Raw genomic sequence first — 14,329 nt, forward strand, 5'->3', positions numbered from 1 at the left:
GACGTTTCGGCCACAACACAAGTGGCCTTCATCAGGTGAAGGGACCGTACTGTCCAGAGGACAGCGTTGGAGTGAAGACAGCCAAGCCCAGGTCGCGTCCTTTAAGCTGTGTGGGAGAAAACAAAAAAACGCCTTGACAAAGGAATTAGCATAACATGATGTAGAGGACCGGCACGGGGGGGGGGGGGTTTACAAATGTTGGTGTGAAGGGAAATAAGCTGCTGTGAAAGTTTGGGAAACTAATTTTCAATGGTACAGTATATTTATTCAAGTAGTGTATCCCAAACTTTCACAGCAGCTTATTTCCCTTCACACCAACATTTGTAAACTCCCCCCCCCCCCCCGTGCCGGTCCTCTACATCATTGTTATGCTAATTCCTTTGTCAAGGCGTTTTTTGGTTTCCTCTCACACAGCTTAAAGGACGCGACCTGGGCTTGGCTGTCTTCACTCCAACGCTGTCCTCTGGACAGTACGGTCCCTTCACCTGATGAAGGCCACTTGTGTTGTGGCCGAAACGTCGTGATTTTTTGTTGTTTTATTTTTTTACCTACGTGACTTTACCGAATAGAACCAAAGAGTATGGATCCTTGCAGTCACGAAAGCTTCAAATCTAGAACCACCAACGTCCAATTGTCGCTGAACTTTCTAAAATAAACTGCTGCGGCAGACGGAATCTAATCACCCCTCTTCCAGTCGCTGCCGGAATCGATTCAGTGCAGGTCCTTTATTTAGCCTTCTGTGGGACAAGCACCAGCAGCAGCACCAACCCCTCCTCTCCCGCCCGCCCGTCAACCTCGCCAGCCCCCCACACATCTACCCACGACACACAGACACGCACAGTGAGAGACACTGACAACGCTGGGGACAACTGCCACCCCGAGAGAGAGAAGCAGGCAACAGCAGCAGCAGCAGCTGAGCCGTCTCTCGAACACCGGCGAGTGAGCGAGCGAGAGAGAGAGGGGTGGAAAAAAAGAGAGAGGGAGATAGAGAGACGGTGGCTGGGCCAGGAGGTGCGGACGAGGAGAGAAGGAAGGGAGAGAGAGAGGAGGAGCAGTACAACGATGGTCATTCGCGTGTTCACAGCTGCCCTGGCGGGTTCCGCCGTGGTGAGTTCACGGAACGGTCAAGCCAAACGCCAAGCAAGGATCGATCGATCGTCTTACTCGCGTGACGATGGCACCTGCGTAGCACGCGCGTGTGCTTGCGGGGCATGCGTTTGTGTGTGTATCGCGCGTGCGTCATGTGTGTTCGTGTCATGTCGCGCGAGTGTACGTGTCAAGTGTGTTAGTGCCACGCGCGTGTTGTGAGCCGTGCGTGCGCGTTTTGGCGTGCGTTTGTGTCATGCGTCGATGTGGGTGCGTCATGCATGTTGCGTGTCACTCCGTGCGTCATGTGTGCGCCAGACGTGTGCACGTGATGCGCGTGTTTGTGCCATGCATGTAGTTCGCGTTTGTGTGCAACATAAACGTGTATGTCATATCATTCATACGTTTCGTCGTGTGTGTGTGTAATACATCTTTTACACGTGTGTAATAACAGGTCACGCAGGTTGTATGTTTCATGTGCTTGTAATTCACGTATATTTGTCATGTGCGTCACAAGCATGTGTGCATTGACTCTAATACACGTGTGCGTCACGTATCATGCACATGAATAATTTGTTATACACGGGTGTGTGTGATATGAACATACGTGTGTCGTACGTGTGTATATGCCATGTATGTCACGCACGTATGTTTGCCATGCATACGTGTGCCATGCCCATATAATTTATACATATGTGTGTGTTCATGTACCGCACATATGTTAATCATGAATGATGTGGGTGCATATGCGCGTGTGTTTGTGTCGTGCATTTTATCCATCATGCGCATGTCATGCAAATGCATTCACGTGGGGAGCGGTAGTGTAGCGGTTAGTGCGCTGCGCTGTGAACCCGACCATCTGAGATCGATTCCAGCTCACGGCCAATACTAGCGACGATTATCTTAACCGGTCTTGGGCCTCCCCGAGGTCGACTCGGCCTCCAAAGAGTACCTGGTGCGGTGTGCAAACATCGCCACTGGGGAGACAAAGGCTTTCGGGCGTGTGGCTATCCGTTCATAAGGTGCTGCTACGCTAACAGCACTTGCCCCACGGCAGCCCGTTGGAGGCCACACGGGGGATCTTTGCCTTTGTGTGTCGGTGTGCTGTGGCCGAAGCTAAACTTAGCCTGGACAGCCCCGCGGTGCTGGGGGTGGTGATGGTGGGTGGTGGTGGGTGGTGGTGGTGGGTGGGTGGGGGGAAGTTTCTCGAGCGAGTTTATTTTCGTTACAAACTTTACTGTGGCCCTGCGGGCGCGGATCATTTCAATTACCCCTCCCCCCACCTCCCCACCCCGTACGAGACGTGTCATCCCACCCGCAACAACGACGATTGGTGGCAAGTTCTTGTCGTGGTGGACATTGCGTTGGTGTTTCAAACCCCATCGGATATTGCCATTCCCACGGCAGGGGTCAATATTCGAGCAGGCAGAAGACGTCAAAGCAAAGAGGCTCAGCAGTGTGAAACCTTGTCCACCCTTCCAGCCCGTGCCCACTGCCACTCACGCATTACAGACAAAGATCCCTCCCCGTATAGCCTTGAGCAAGCTGTTGGGGGAAAGTGCTCGAGCAGATATTGAGGCCGGAAAGGCGGTGGGTGTGGCCAACACTACACCCGGCCGCCTTTGTATCCCCAGTGGCGATGTTTACACACCGCACCAGGTACTCGTTTGGGGCTGTGGTCGACCTATGGGGAGGTCCAGGACCGGTTCAGATAATCGTCAAAAACTCCACAGCGCGCTAACTACTCACACTACCGCTCCCCACACAGAAACAAAGACAAAAATCCCCCGTGTAGTCTTAACAGACTGTTGCCGCAAGTGCTGTTAGCGAGCACTTATGAAGGCCGGCACCTGCACACGAGGGGTGGGTGGCCAACGCCAAACCCGGACGCCTTTGTCTCCCCAGTAGCGATACTTACACACCGAACCAGGCACTTATTCGAGGCTGAGTCGACCTAGGGGGAGGCCCAGAACCAGTTCTGATAATCGTCAAAAACCCTCGAATGGAACTCGGCGTTCCTAGGCGCAGTGCGCTAACCGCTTTACACTACCGCTCCGCACATAGACACACAGACATACACACACTCTCGCACACCACCCCTCCCACCATGAATAACGCCCTCTCTCTCACACACACAACTGTTTGGCGCTCTGAGAATTGCCGGTATGGAAGATACCGCCGTATTCTGGGGACATCTCCACTACTGGTCACACAGTTCGCCGCGTAGCAGCAATGCAATATTTCAAGCGTGTCTGGTCTTAGCGCATGTCTTGTGTAGGAGGTGTTATCAACAGGAGTGTCTTTATGCTGACATTAGCGTTCAAGGTATTCGTTGTGTAATAGCGCAGTTGGTAGATTTGTCCAATCTCCAAGCAGTGAGGCCCAGAGTTCAGGCCCCAATAAGATTATACGCTGCCTCGATATCATCATCATCAGCATCGTCGTCGTCGTGTGTGATTAGTGAAGATCGAGTTGAGCCACTAATCTGGCAGTCTCTTAGATTCAAGCAAGCCTGACTCTGCTGGTGAGACACTGAATTTCGAAAGAGGACCCCAGAGTTTGTGTTGAACCGATGCTGCTGAAATGACGCACTGACAGAAGGCAGTGTGGCCGATGGGATGTGTAAAATTACTTTTTCACGTGGATGGACGAACATGTTAAACAGGCGCATTGTGTCAATTGAACTGATTGTTGTGTCAGTTCAATTGTGAATCGTTAATTTGTAATGCGATGGTTTGTTGTTGAGCGATAGCTCAAGAAATATCTTATTCTGTGCTCTCCCGTTGCTTGGGTGAAAAGTGATGGATGGTGGTGGAATGTCCTTGCCAAAATTCTGGCCAGTGAGGTCGAAAAATCCCAATACACCAGGCAGACGCACGTGGAGCAATTCGACACTGATGGGGCACGGGCAGAGTCGCAAGATAACTCGTATGCTGGCACGCACCACGGGGGGCCACGCGTCCTTCCCTGTTGCTCGTGGTCCCCCCCCCCCACCACAGCGCCACGTGAATTATTAAACTCCGTGCTGTTTTGTTTGGAGCTGCCACTTCTGCGTAGCAAGTTATTTTTTTCGACGCGGTTTTTTTGGCAATGCCTCTGATTTGTCGGATGGGTGTGTCCGTTCCTCAATAGCTACTCCAGAGTGTAACATTGTCGTACAGTATACTAATTTAGAAACTGGTGCCATCAGAAAACACTCTTTTTGAAATGAAATTCTCATCAGGCCCCATCGGATTTCTCCATCATAAATAAATATTCTGATTCTGAATTTTTGTTTCTAATTCTCTAAAGTGCAGTCTCCAACTCTTACTATCCACACCTTCTCTCTGGCCTCTCTAGCTATGTGCTATAAAGTAAGGGCCATTGCCCAAAACGTCACCTCTTTTATATATTTGTTTAACCTTTTAAGGCCACACACAGCGTGATTGACTAATATGTTCAGTTGTTCATAATAAAGGTTTTTGGGTTAGATCGCGTTTATTTATAAATGTGTCGTAACCCTCCACCACCTGACACGGCCAATCAGCAAAAAAAAGTGTCACGTTGACAAAAGACAATTAATTCGCTACTTTAGCCCACCGGTGTGTTGAAGAGTGAATCCACATTTACAGTTTGAGTACGACGTTTCGCTGGTAAATACATCCAGCATCATCGGGCAATTCGCCAGAATGGTAAAGCCCTCGCTTGCTCCCGGTTTTAAATAGAGCAGCAGGGTGACGTCATCACTTAACTCATATCAGGTGCAGTGATTAGAGGCGGAGGGGGGGGTATTGTAATTATATAATCGATTAGTAATCAGTCATTGGTTATGATTAGTAATGAGTTGTAGATTAGTAATTCTTTAAATCAAAATGTAATGTGTATTATTTAATAATACGCTTCCAGGCCGCACTAAGCCTGTAGCTGTCAGAGCGATTAAAGTTATTCTTGTCCCTCTCAATTTCAATGGATTCTCTAATTAGTCTTTGCCAGTAATAATTAGTTTTACACACCACTGCAACATTGTCAAAATCAATTGAGTGTCCTTGTTGACAAGCATGTTCTGCCACTGCCGACAGTTGTGTTTGAGATAATTTAATATTTCTCTGATGTTCTTTTAGCCTTACGCTGATGTTACGTCCCGTCTGCCCAATGTAGCAGCTGCCACATAAACAATTAATCCGATATACACCTTCTGTTGATAATTTAGGTAATGCGTCTTTAGTGCAAGATACTAGTTTTTGAATTTTGTGTACTGTACCAAATCTTACTGTATTTTGCTTGGACGTGGCCTAAACGGTAAAATAACACACAGCGTTTACAGAAAGCAAATGCACACTGATGCCTATTTGAATGCAGAATCACATCATCATCCAGCTCAGAAATCCTCTCTTATCAAGACGCTCATACATCGGGCTAAAACAGTGTCAGATGGTGAGAGTCTAGTGAGAGAGATTAAACACGTTAAAGACGCACTACGACAGAATGGCTACAATAATGCTCAAATTAACAGAGCACTGAATGCCAAATCACGATCGCAAAGCAATACTGCTGAAAGCGACCAGATTGTTAAAACAATAAAAATTCCATATATCTCAGGAGTAACTGACAAATTAGCCCGTGTTTTGCAAAAGCAAAACATTACAGTACGATTTGGTACAGTACACAAAATTCACAGCGTAAGACTAAAAGAACATCAGAGAAATATTAAATTATCTCAAACACAACTGTCGGCAGTGGCAGAACATGCTTGTCAACAAGGACAGTCAATTGATTTTGACAATGTTGCAGTGGTGTGTAAAACTAATTATTACTGGCAAAGACTAATTAGAGAATCCATTGAAATTGAGAGGAACAAGAATAACTTTAATCGCTCTGACAGCTACAGGCTTAGTGCGGCCTGGAAGCGTATTATTAAATAATACACATTACATTTTGATTTAAAGAATTACTAATCTACAACTCATTACTAATCATAACCAATGACTGATTACTAATCGATTATATAATTACAATACCCCCCCTCCACCTCTAATCACTGCACCTGATATGAGTTAAGCGATGACGTCACCCTGCTGCTCTATATAAAACCGGGAGCAAGCGAGGGCTTTACCATTCTGGCGAATTGCCCGATGATGCTGGAGTAATTACCAGCGAAACGCGTTCCTGTTCCCGTTCTTCCTGACGCACTACTGCAGCGCTCGTCGGTGTCTCGTGGGTTCTCCAGCCACCCCGGGGTGTGCGAGGGCCCCAGGCCGGGTGGTCTGGGGTGGCCTTGCTGCCGGAGGGAGGGGGAGCCACAGGCGCCGCGGGAGGAGTGACCCCGCTGCAGCGGCCACGTGGAGATGGCGGGGATGGAGACGGAGTCGCGGCGCACGTCGCGGACCAAGGAAGACGCCCGGGGTGCTGCGAGCGACCGGAGGAGCGGCGCGGGCCCGTCTGGTGCGAGGGTGACGTTGGGTGAGGCGCAACGAGGGAAGAGAGTGGAGGGGGTGGATGGGCTGGAGAGTGCGGGGAGGGAGGAGCGGGGAGGAGAACGAGGGGGAGCGCCGGGAGGATGGGGTGGGAGTGCCCCCGACCAGAATGGGGAGGAAGGGGCAGGAGAGGCGCCTGCAGCCCAGGGGCCGGGGGAGGGGCAGTGGAGGGAAAAGACCGTGGGCGCTGGCCCGGTGGGTGCGGGGAGGCCCGGCGGAGGAGCGGGGAGGTGGCGCAGCGGAGCTGGGGCGGGCCTGACCCCGATGCAGGCCAGGAGGCACAACTGCGTGCGAGTCGAATTCAAGGAAGATGTGGAAGAGGGGGTGACCCTGGACAGGACGACCTTCGTGAGGTCGGTGGTGCTTGGGATGCTGCGGGTGGGGGTGGAGGACCTCTATTGCTTGATTGCTCTGCCGGGGGGGAGGGCGTTTGATGTGAGCTTCAACTCCAACATTCTGCTACAAAATGTCCTTGCCCGTTTCGAGGAGAAGGCAGGGGAGAAGCCGCTAACCTCCATGAGGACGCGGTTACTGTCGGACCTGGAGACAAAGGTTGTGACCGTGTTCCTTTACAATGAAGCGCTGTATGATCAGGACGTGGAGGTGTGGCTGAGGCAGCATTGTGTGGTGCTGTCGGGTTGCAAGAGGGTGCTGGATGCGGCGGGGATATGGACAGGGGCCAGACAATGGAGGGTGCGTCTGAAGACGGAGGGGGGGGGGCACTGAGGCATGTCCCGAGCGCATTGAACATTGGGGGGAACAGGGGCTATGTTGTCTAGGCGGGACAGCCCAAACTGTGTAGGAGGTGTGGGGGAGGGGGGCACCTGGCGGCAGCGTGCGTGGCACGCGTTTGTTACAGGTGCAGGGCGCTGGACCACACGGTGGAGGAATGTGGGGAGCCGGCCCTTTGCAACCTGTGTGGCAGCAGAGGGCATCTGTATAGGACCTGCCCAGAGTCCTATGCTAACAGGGTGCGGGCATGTCGGAGTGGACAGGTAGAGGAGGCGGCGGAGGAGGTGGCCGGACGGGAAGTGGGCCGGATGCATGGAGGGAAAGGGGAGGTGGAGGAACCACGACCCCCTGGGGAGGGTGAGGGGGGGGGATCTGTGGGGGAGAGAGCACCACCACCACTGGAGGGTGAGGGGGGGGAGGAGGGGAGGGGAGATGGAGAAGAGGACTCGGAAACCCCAGTGGGGGACTGGGCGGAGGTGATGGGCGAGGAGGAGGGCGAGGAGGGGCAGCGGGTGGAGGAAGAAGCGGATGACGCATGGGAGGAATCGGGGGGGAGAAAACGGAAGCTGGATAGAGTTCTGAAAGAAGCTAGTCCCCAGCAAGATGCGAGCCTTTCAGGATCCTTGCCGAATTCGGGGGAATCTGGGTGGAGGTGGGCGGAAGGGGGGGGGGACGTTTGAACCGGGGGAAGCCCCGGAGGTTGAAGGGGAGAAAAAAGGTGAAGGAGAAGACGGACAAAGGCAGACGGGGGGAGCGCGCACCGGAGCCCGACACGGAATAATGCTCGCCTCGGCATGGACATATCTGTAGCATCTGTTAATGTGAGAAGAATGAAGGGGAAGGGAAGGAGAGGGGCAATCATGCAGTGGCTGCAGATCACCAGACGTGACGTAATTTTCCTCCAAGAATGTCACCTACCCTATACCCTAGGGTCGGAGGCTCTGCTGGACGAATGGAAGGGACACTACATTTGGTCTGGCAGCAACGGGAACAGATGTACAGGCGTGGTTACCCTCCTAGGAAGAAGGGGAATGAGAGTGGAAGGGACCCAGGAAATAATACCGGGTCGGCTCCTCTGTGTAGATGCATCTTACCAGGGTGTGGAGCTACGGCTGATAAATGTGTATGCCCCGGTACGATGTATGGACAGGACGGAGGTGTGGGAGAGCCTGGCGGGCCTACTGGCCACCAGGAGGCAGGTCATTGTGGTCGGGCGATTTTAACTGCCCGTTGTGTCTGGCGGATCTGGTGTCGGTAAAGGGGAGGAGGAAGTTAGATTCCTCTTCCAGGAAACTGAGGGAGTTGATGGAGGACTTTGGGATGGTGGATACGTTCAGGAGGGTGCATGGCACGCGGCCAGGGTTCACGTGGGCGGATAAGAGTGGGGGCACACAGTCACGTATTGACTTTATTTTCGTCTCCGACAAGGTGAATGTGCGAAGTGCGGGGGTGGAACCTTTTCCCCTCTCGGATCACCGAATGGTGGTGGCGGGGCTTGTGATCCCAGGTGGGGTGAAGAGGGGGAAGGGTGTGTGGAAGATGAATGTGGGCTTGCTGGTGGATCAGGAGGTGGCGGAGGATTTCACGCGAGCATATACCAGCTGGAGGACGCTGCGGGTGTGCTTCCCCACGAGGGTGGAGTGGTGGGGGCAGATAAAGGGTAGGATAAGAACGTTCTTTCAGCGTTATAGTAGGAGGAAGGGGGTGGGTAGGGAATTGAGACAGTGGAACGCTAGGTTAGAAAGGCTGTATAGACTGCTAGAGCTAGGGTTCCCGGTGGGAGAAAGGATAGAGGAGTTAAAAGGGAGGGTAGCCTCAGTCCTTGAAAAGAGGACTAGGCAATTAGTGTATAGGGCGAGGGTCAGGGCAACAGAGGATAGGGAACAGTGTACAAGATTTTTCTTTAAGGCGGGTAGGGAGGGAGACAATGAAATGAGGGAGCTGGTTAGTCCTACTAGGGGTAGACAGGTGACGACGGAAGGGATGATTAGTGTAGCGGAAGACTTTTATGGGGATTTGTATAAGAGGAAAGGGATAGATGGGGGGCCGCGGGAGGTGCTGCTGGGGGCATTGGGGAAGAGGGTTGAGAACCCGGAGGCGCTAGAGGAGAGAATTCGACGGGAAGAAGTGGAAGGGGCGGTGAAGGGGCTGAACAAGAACAGGACCCCAGGCCCGGACGGGATCCCAGCGGACTTCTTTATAAAATTCTGGGAACTCCTGAAAGAGGATATTATGCAAATTTGTAGGGAAACTCTGGAGGAGGGGCGGGTGCCAGACGACATGCGGGAGGGCCTGGTCACATTGATTTATAAAGGGAAGGGAGACCGTAGGGACCTGGGAAGTTGGAGGCCAATAACCCTCCTGAATGCGGACTACAAGATCTTGGCAAGGGTAGTCGCGGGGCGACTGGGGAAGGTGGTGGGTGAGGTGGTGGGGCCGGACCAGACATGTGCGGTCCCGGGGAGGAGGATCGCGGACACTTTGGTAGTTTTGAGGGAGGCGATTGAAGGCGAGAGAGAGAGGGGTTGCCCGTTGGGGATCCTAAGTCTGGACCTGGACAAGGCCTTCGACCGCCTCTCTCATGAATTCATGCTGGCGGTGATGGAGAGGATGGGGGTGTGTGGGCCCCTGGTGGAGTGGGTGGAGCGACTTTATGGGGGGCTCAGAGCCAGGCTCCTGATAAATGGGGAACGCTCCGGGATCATTCCAGTGGGTTCCGGGGTGCGGCAGGGATGACCGATGTCCCCAGTACTATTTGTCATGTGCATGTAGCCTCTGGCGCAGATGATAAGGAATGACCAGAGGATTAGGGGGGTGGTAATACCGGGGAGCAAGGAGCAAGGAAAGGTGACCCTGTACATGGACGATGTGGCCGTGCTATGCAGGGACGTAGCATCGGTATGGAGGACAATGGAGGGGATGGGGAGGTTCTGCGCGGCCTCCGGATTGAAGGTTAGTGTGGGGAAAAGTGAGCTGATGGTTTATGGAGACGCGAGGCTTTTCGAGGGTCGGCCGCCGGAACTGAGTCTACAAACAGAGGGGATAAAGGTACTGGGGGTGTTCTTCTGTGGGGATAGGATGGGGGAAAATAACTGGGAGAAGGGGGTGAGGAAGGCAAGGGGCTGTCTGGGTAAGTGTGCTGGGAGGCGGCTCACGATGGCCGGTAAGATTATGGTGGTAAAGACAGAAATATTACCATCCCTAAACTACTTGGCACAGGTTTTCCCACCAGGTGGGAGGGAGGCTAAGGCCTTGACCTCGGCGATTTTCAGGTTTATCTGGGGGGGAGGGATGGAGAGGGTGAGAAGGGCTGCGGTGTGTCTGCAGGTCGGGAATGGGGGGAGGGGTGCCCAAAATGTGGGGTATACCCTTCAATCGACTTTTGTCTGCAACGCGCTGCGGCTGTTTTTCTCTGCGGAGCCGCGGGGCAAGGCAGCGTGCTATATGAGGTATCGGCTGACGTGGCGGTTGCGGGGGCTTGGGATGACTGAGATAGGAAGGAGCTCTCCTTTGGACTGGCCGGGGGGCTGGGTCAGCGACGTGGTGGGGAGCTACGTCGGGCAGCACGGCCTGTACCGGTGGGGTGGCCGGTGGGCTCCCAGGGAGGTGCGAGCTGCGGCGGAGAAGGAGGAGGCCTGTGACGAGGTGGCCGGTGCGAGGAGGGAGATGCACGGGAAGATTTGGAGGAATGTGTTGTCGGCAGCGCTCACGAAGGAGCAGAGGGACCTGTCATGGCTGGCTGTCCGGGACAAGTTGGAGACGCGGGGTTTCTTGTACAGCCGCCAAATGGCGCATACCCGCAAGTGTCCGAGGGGCTGCAACGCGGACGAAACTGCATCGCACGTGATGGTGGCGTGGCCCTTTTGCCCAGGAGGTCTGGAGGAGGAGTAAGCCGTTGCTGGCCCGTTTCGCGCTGTCGAGGGTGACGGCACAGGACGTCACGTGGGGAGAGCTGCGGGGGGTGGGGAGGGAGGACAGGGACCAGGTGTGGGCTGTGATAGGAGCGACGAAGGAGGCGCTGTGGAAAGCGCGAAAGAAGGAGCTGGAGGGGCCCCTGATGTCCCCGTTGGAGACGTGTTATGTTGCGAGGAGATTGTTGGAAAGGGTGGTGGAGGTGGACCGCGTGAAAATGGGGCGCGATGCCGCAAGGGAACGATGGAAGTGGCCGCTGCCCAGGGTGGGCTAGGGCGGCCGGGGGGGGGGGCCTTACCGGCGCCCGGGGGTGAAGGTGTGCGTGACTGGAAGGGGAGGCTGCCCCTCCAGTGCCGTGGCAGGGGTGACTCCGGTCCAGAGGATGGGTCGGTGGCCGAGCGGGGCCTTTATGGCGCGAGCGAGGGGGTGGCCCCTCGGTCTTTGCTTTGTTTTGTTTTTTGTTGTCTCCGCTGAGATACTGAATACAATTTTAAAAACCGTATTTACCAGCGAAACGTCGTACTCAAACTGTAAATGTGGATTCACTCTTCAACACACCGGTGGGCTAAAGTAGTGAATTATTTGTCTTTTGTCAACGTGACACTTTTTTTTGCTGATTGGCCGTGTCGGGTGGTGGAGGGTTACGACACATTTATAAATAAACGCGATCTAACCCAAAAACCTTTATTAGGAATAATATTGGTCGCGAAAGCCTACATGTTAAAATGTTCAGTTGTTGTTAACTGTGCTTGTGCACCACAGCCTACGCAGCAGCATCACCAGATAATTTGTTTAACATGTTTAAGATGGCATTGCTGCCTCTAACAGATTGATCTTATTTACACCGATGTTTAAAAGCCCACAATGATGTAGATGGTTAATAGAGTCTGGGATTGCAATATAACTGTACGCCGTGGTGGCAAGATGTTAACTACCTCGCCTGGTATACATTAGGTCGTAGGTTCAATCCCGACCCTGACGCCTGTATATTTGGAATTTGCATGTCTCTCTCCCCGTGGTCCCGTGTATTTTTCTCCCGGTTCGTTGAGCTATCAACTTGTGGCCAGGTCACTTCTGAAAAAAGAGCTACATAGCTCAGCGGGCCTTTCTTGATAAAATAAAAATAGTTAAGTTAAATTCGTTAAACTCCCTCCACAGAGATGGCTTTTTTCTTGTGCCCACATCTCACTTGAAGCCTCTTATCCAGTACGAAGCAATTTATTCAGTCATGCACAAGTGACCAGAGAGTGACTGTGAAATCTAAGTTGTGGAAAATTAAATTCCTTATAGTGCTTTGATGCGTCTCCGCGTCCTACCGCACGTTATTCGGCTTGATGTCCGACATTTCGCTCCGCATGCTGGGAGCAACACGACTCGTACAGAGACTTCCTGTAGCTCGGCTTCGCGGCAGGAAGTGCCAGGCACAGTACATGCTGACACACGTGTGCAATACGTGTGCACAGATTGTGAATTGTCGTTCGCTAGCACGCCACGTTACAACATTTTCCACCGGCGCCTGGGATTTATTTTCGCCCCTTTCCGAATTACGTTACAACCGCGGTTATTGATGTCGCATAAGCAGACAAAGAAATGTCCGACAAATAAGAATAGGTTTTACCCTTTCTGGCAATAAAACAGGTGTTAAGATTTTGATGTTAAGCTTTCGTGACTGCAGGGATTCATATTATTGGTTCTTTCGGTAAAGTCACGTAGAAGGGAAACAATAAACTAATAAAACATTCTTGCTGTGGTTTTCACACCTGATGATGATTGCTTGTGTTGCAGTCGACACGTCGTGAGAATTGTATTGTTTTATATTTTATTATTTTATTGTTTCACTTCTACGTGACTTTACCGAAAGAACCAAGAATATAGGTGTTAAGATGTTCAAACACCAGCTGGAAACATTTTGCAAGGAATCAAATGCAGTGTAGGCCAATCAGTTTCAAAGCCAATGCATATATAATTATCAGAGCGTGTTTGTTTGTTTTGCATGTTCAACACAAGTACGTGTGGTTAATGCAGACTTAATTCCTTGCAAAAGGTGTCTGTTGTTTGAACATCTTAACACCTGTTTTATTGACAGAAAGGGTAAAATGTATTATTAATACTTGATACTGGCAAAAAAGGTCCCATGATTAAAAACAAAATGTCCAATCACAATTCTGGCAGAGGGCACGACCAGAATTGCTTGACTGGAGGCCTCAAAGCAAACTCAGGAGGAGAGCTGGCGACGCGATTGGTTACGTCTGCTTATTTATATTATTATAATTCACTTATTTATCTAGGAGAGCCACACCGTGCTGTAGGGCTCATTTTCAGGAGGTTCCTGCCGCTGCTACATTATGAGTTTTAAAAAGAAATAAATTTTAAAATGTTTTCAGCCAATTAATGACGAGCCGTGTTTATATTGTGCAAGTGGAACTGATGGGCATTGGTCCACTGGCTCATCGACGTCCACGGGAAGGGAGTTTCCGTCTGGGTGATTCACTAACCTTGCTGCTGCTTCCACGGTGCTGGACCACCGTCGAGTGATCCACTGACAATTCTAATGGACTGCTCCGTGGCCACCTCCTCCCACACCTGTATGTGGGTATGTGTATGTCGAATTTCTTTTGCGCCGTACGTAGCCAGCCGTGCTAATCGGAGGTGCGGGAAACTTTCTGTACAAGAAACCCCAAACAAAGGCTGGAGGGGGCTCAGCATCCCTCCTACTCCCCCCCCCCCCCCTTTATAAATTGTTATCAGAATTCGAATATTTATTTATACTGGAGGAATCCGACGAGTACATTGCCACGTTTTGTTTACGTGACAAACCTGACTGGCTGTGTCGGGTGGTGGAGGGTTTATCACACATTTATATTTACGCGATCGAAACCCAAGACCTTTATTATGAATAATATTGGCCGCGAAAGCCTACGTGTAAAAACTGACTTAAGAAGATGCGTTTTCAGACTAGACTTAAAAGTATTCACATTATCGGATAAACGAATTTCCAAATTATTATTAGTGTGACGCTTGTTTACATGAGAAAGCCTCACCGTGTCTCGACTCTTTTACACGCTTTTATTTAACTCTGTTGTTGTTGTTGTTGTGGTATCAATTCTTGTAACTAAATTTTAACCCACTTCCCAATGCAAACTTGG

The 14,329-nt window shown here is 51.7% G+C and overlaps 1 protein-coding gene across 2 annotated transcripts in view; it reads left to right on the forward strand.

Annotated features, from left to right (window-relative positions):
• The first annotated feature begins 715 nt into the window (after positions 1 to 715).
• Positions 716 to 14,329, forward strand: part of LOC116953028 (adapter SH3BGRL-like) — a 55,356-nt gene continuing 41,742 nt past the window's right edge. For both annotated transcript variants that reach the window (XM_076074609.1, XM_076074610.1), the window contains exon 1: positions 716 to 1,107. In XM_076074609.1, coding sequence (XP_075930724.1) covers positions 1,063 to 1,107 — 45 coding nt within the window. In that variant the 5' untranslated portion in view covers positions 716 to 1,062. The remainder of the gene's footprint in view (positions 1,108 to 14,329) is intronic.

The sequence above is a fragment of the Petromyzon marinus genome, chromosome 49 (genome assembly GCF_048934315.1).
Source record: "Petromyzon marinus isolate PM22_M1 ecotype Great Lakes invasive population chromosome 49, UKy_Petmar_22M1.pri1.0, whole genome shotgun sequence".
NCBI lineage: Eukaryota > Metazoa > Chordata > Hyperoartia > Petromyzontiformes > Petromyzontidae > Petromyzon > Petromyzon marinus.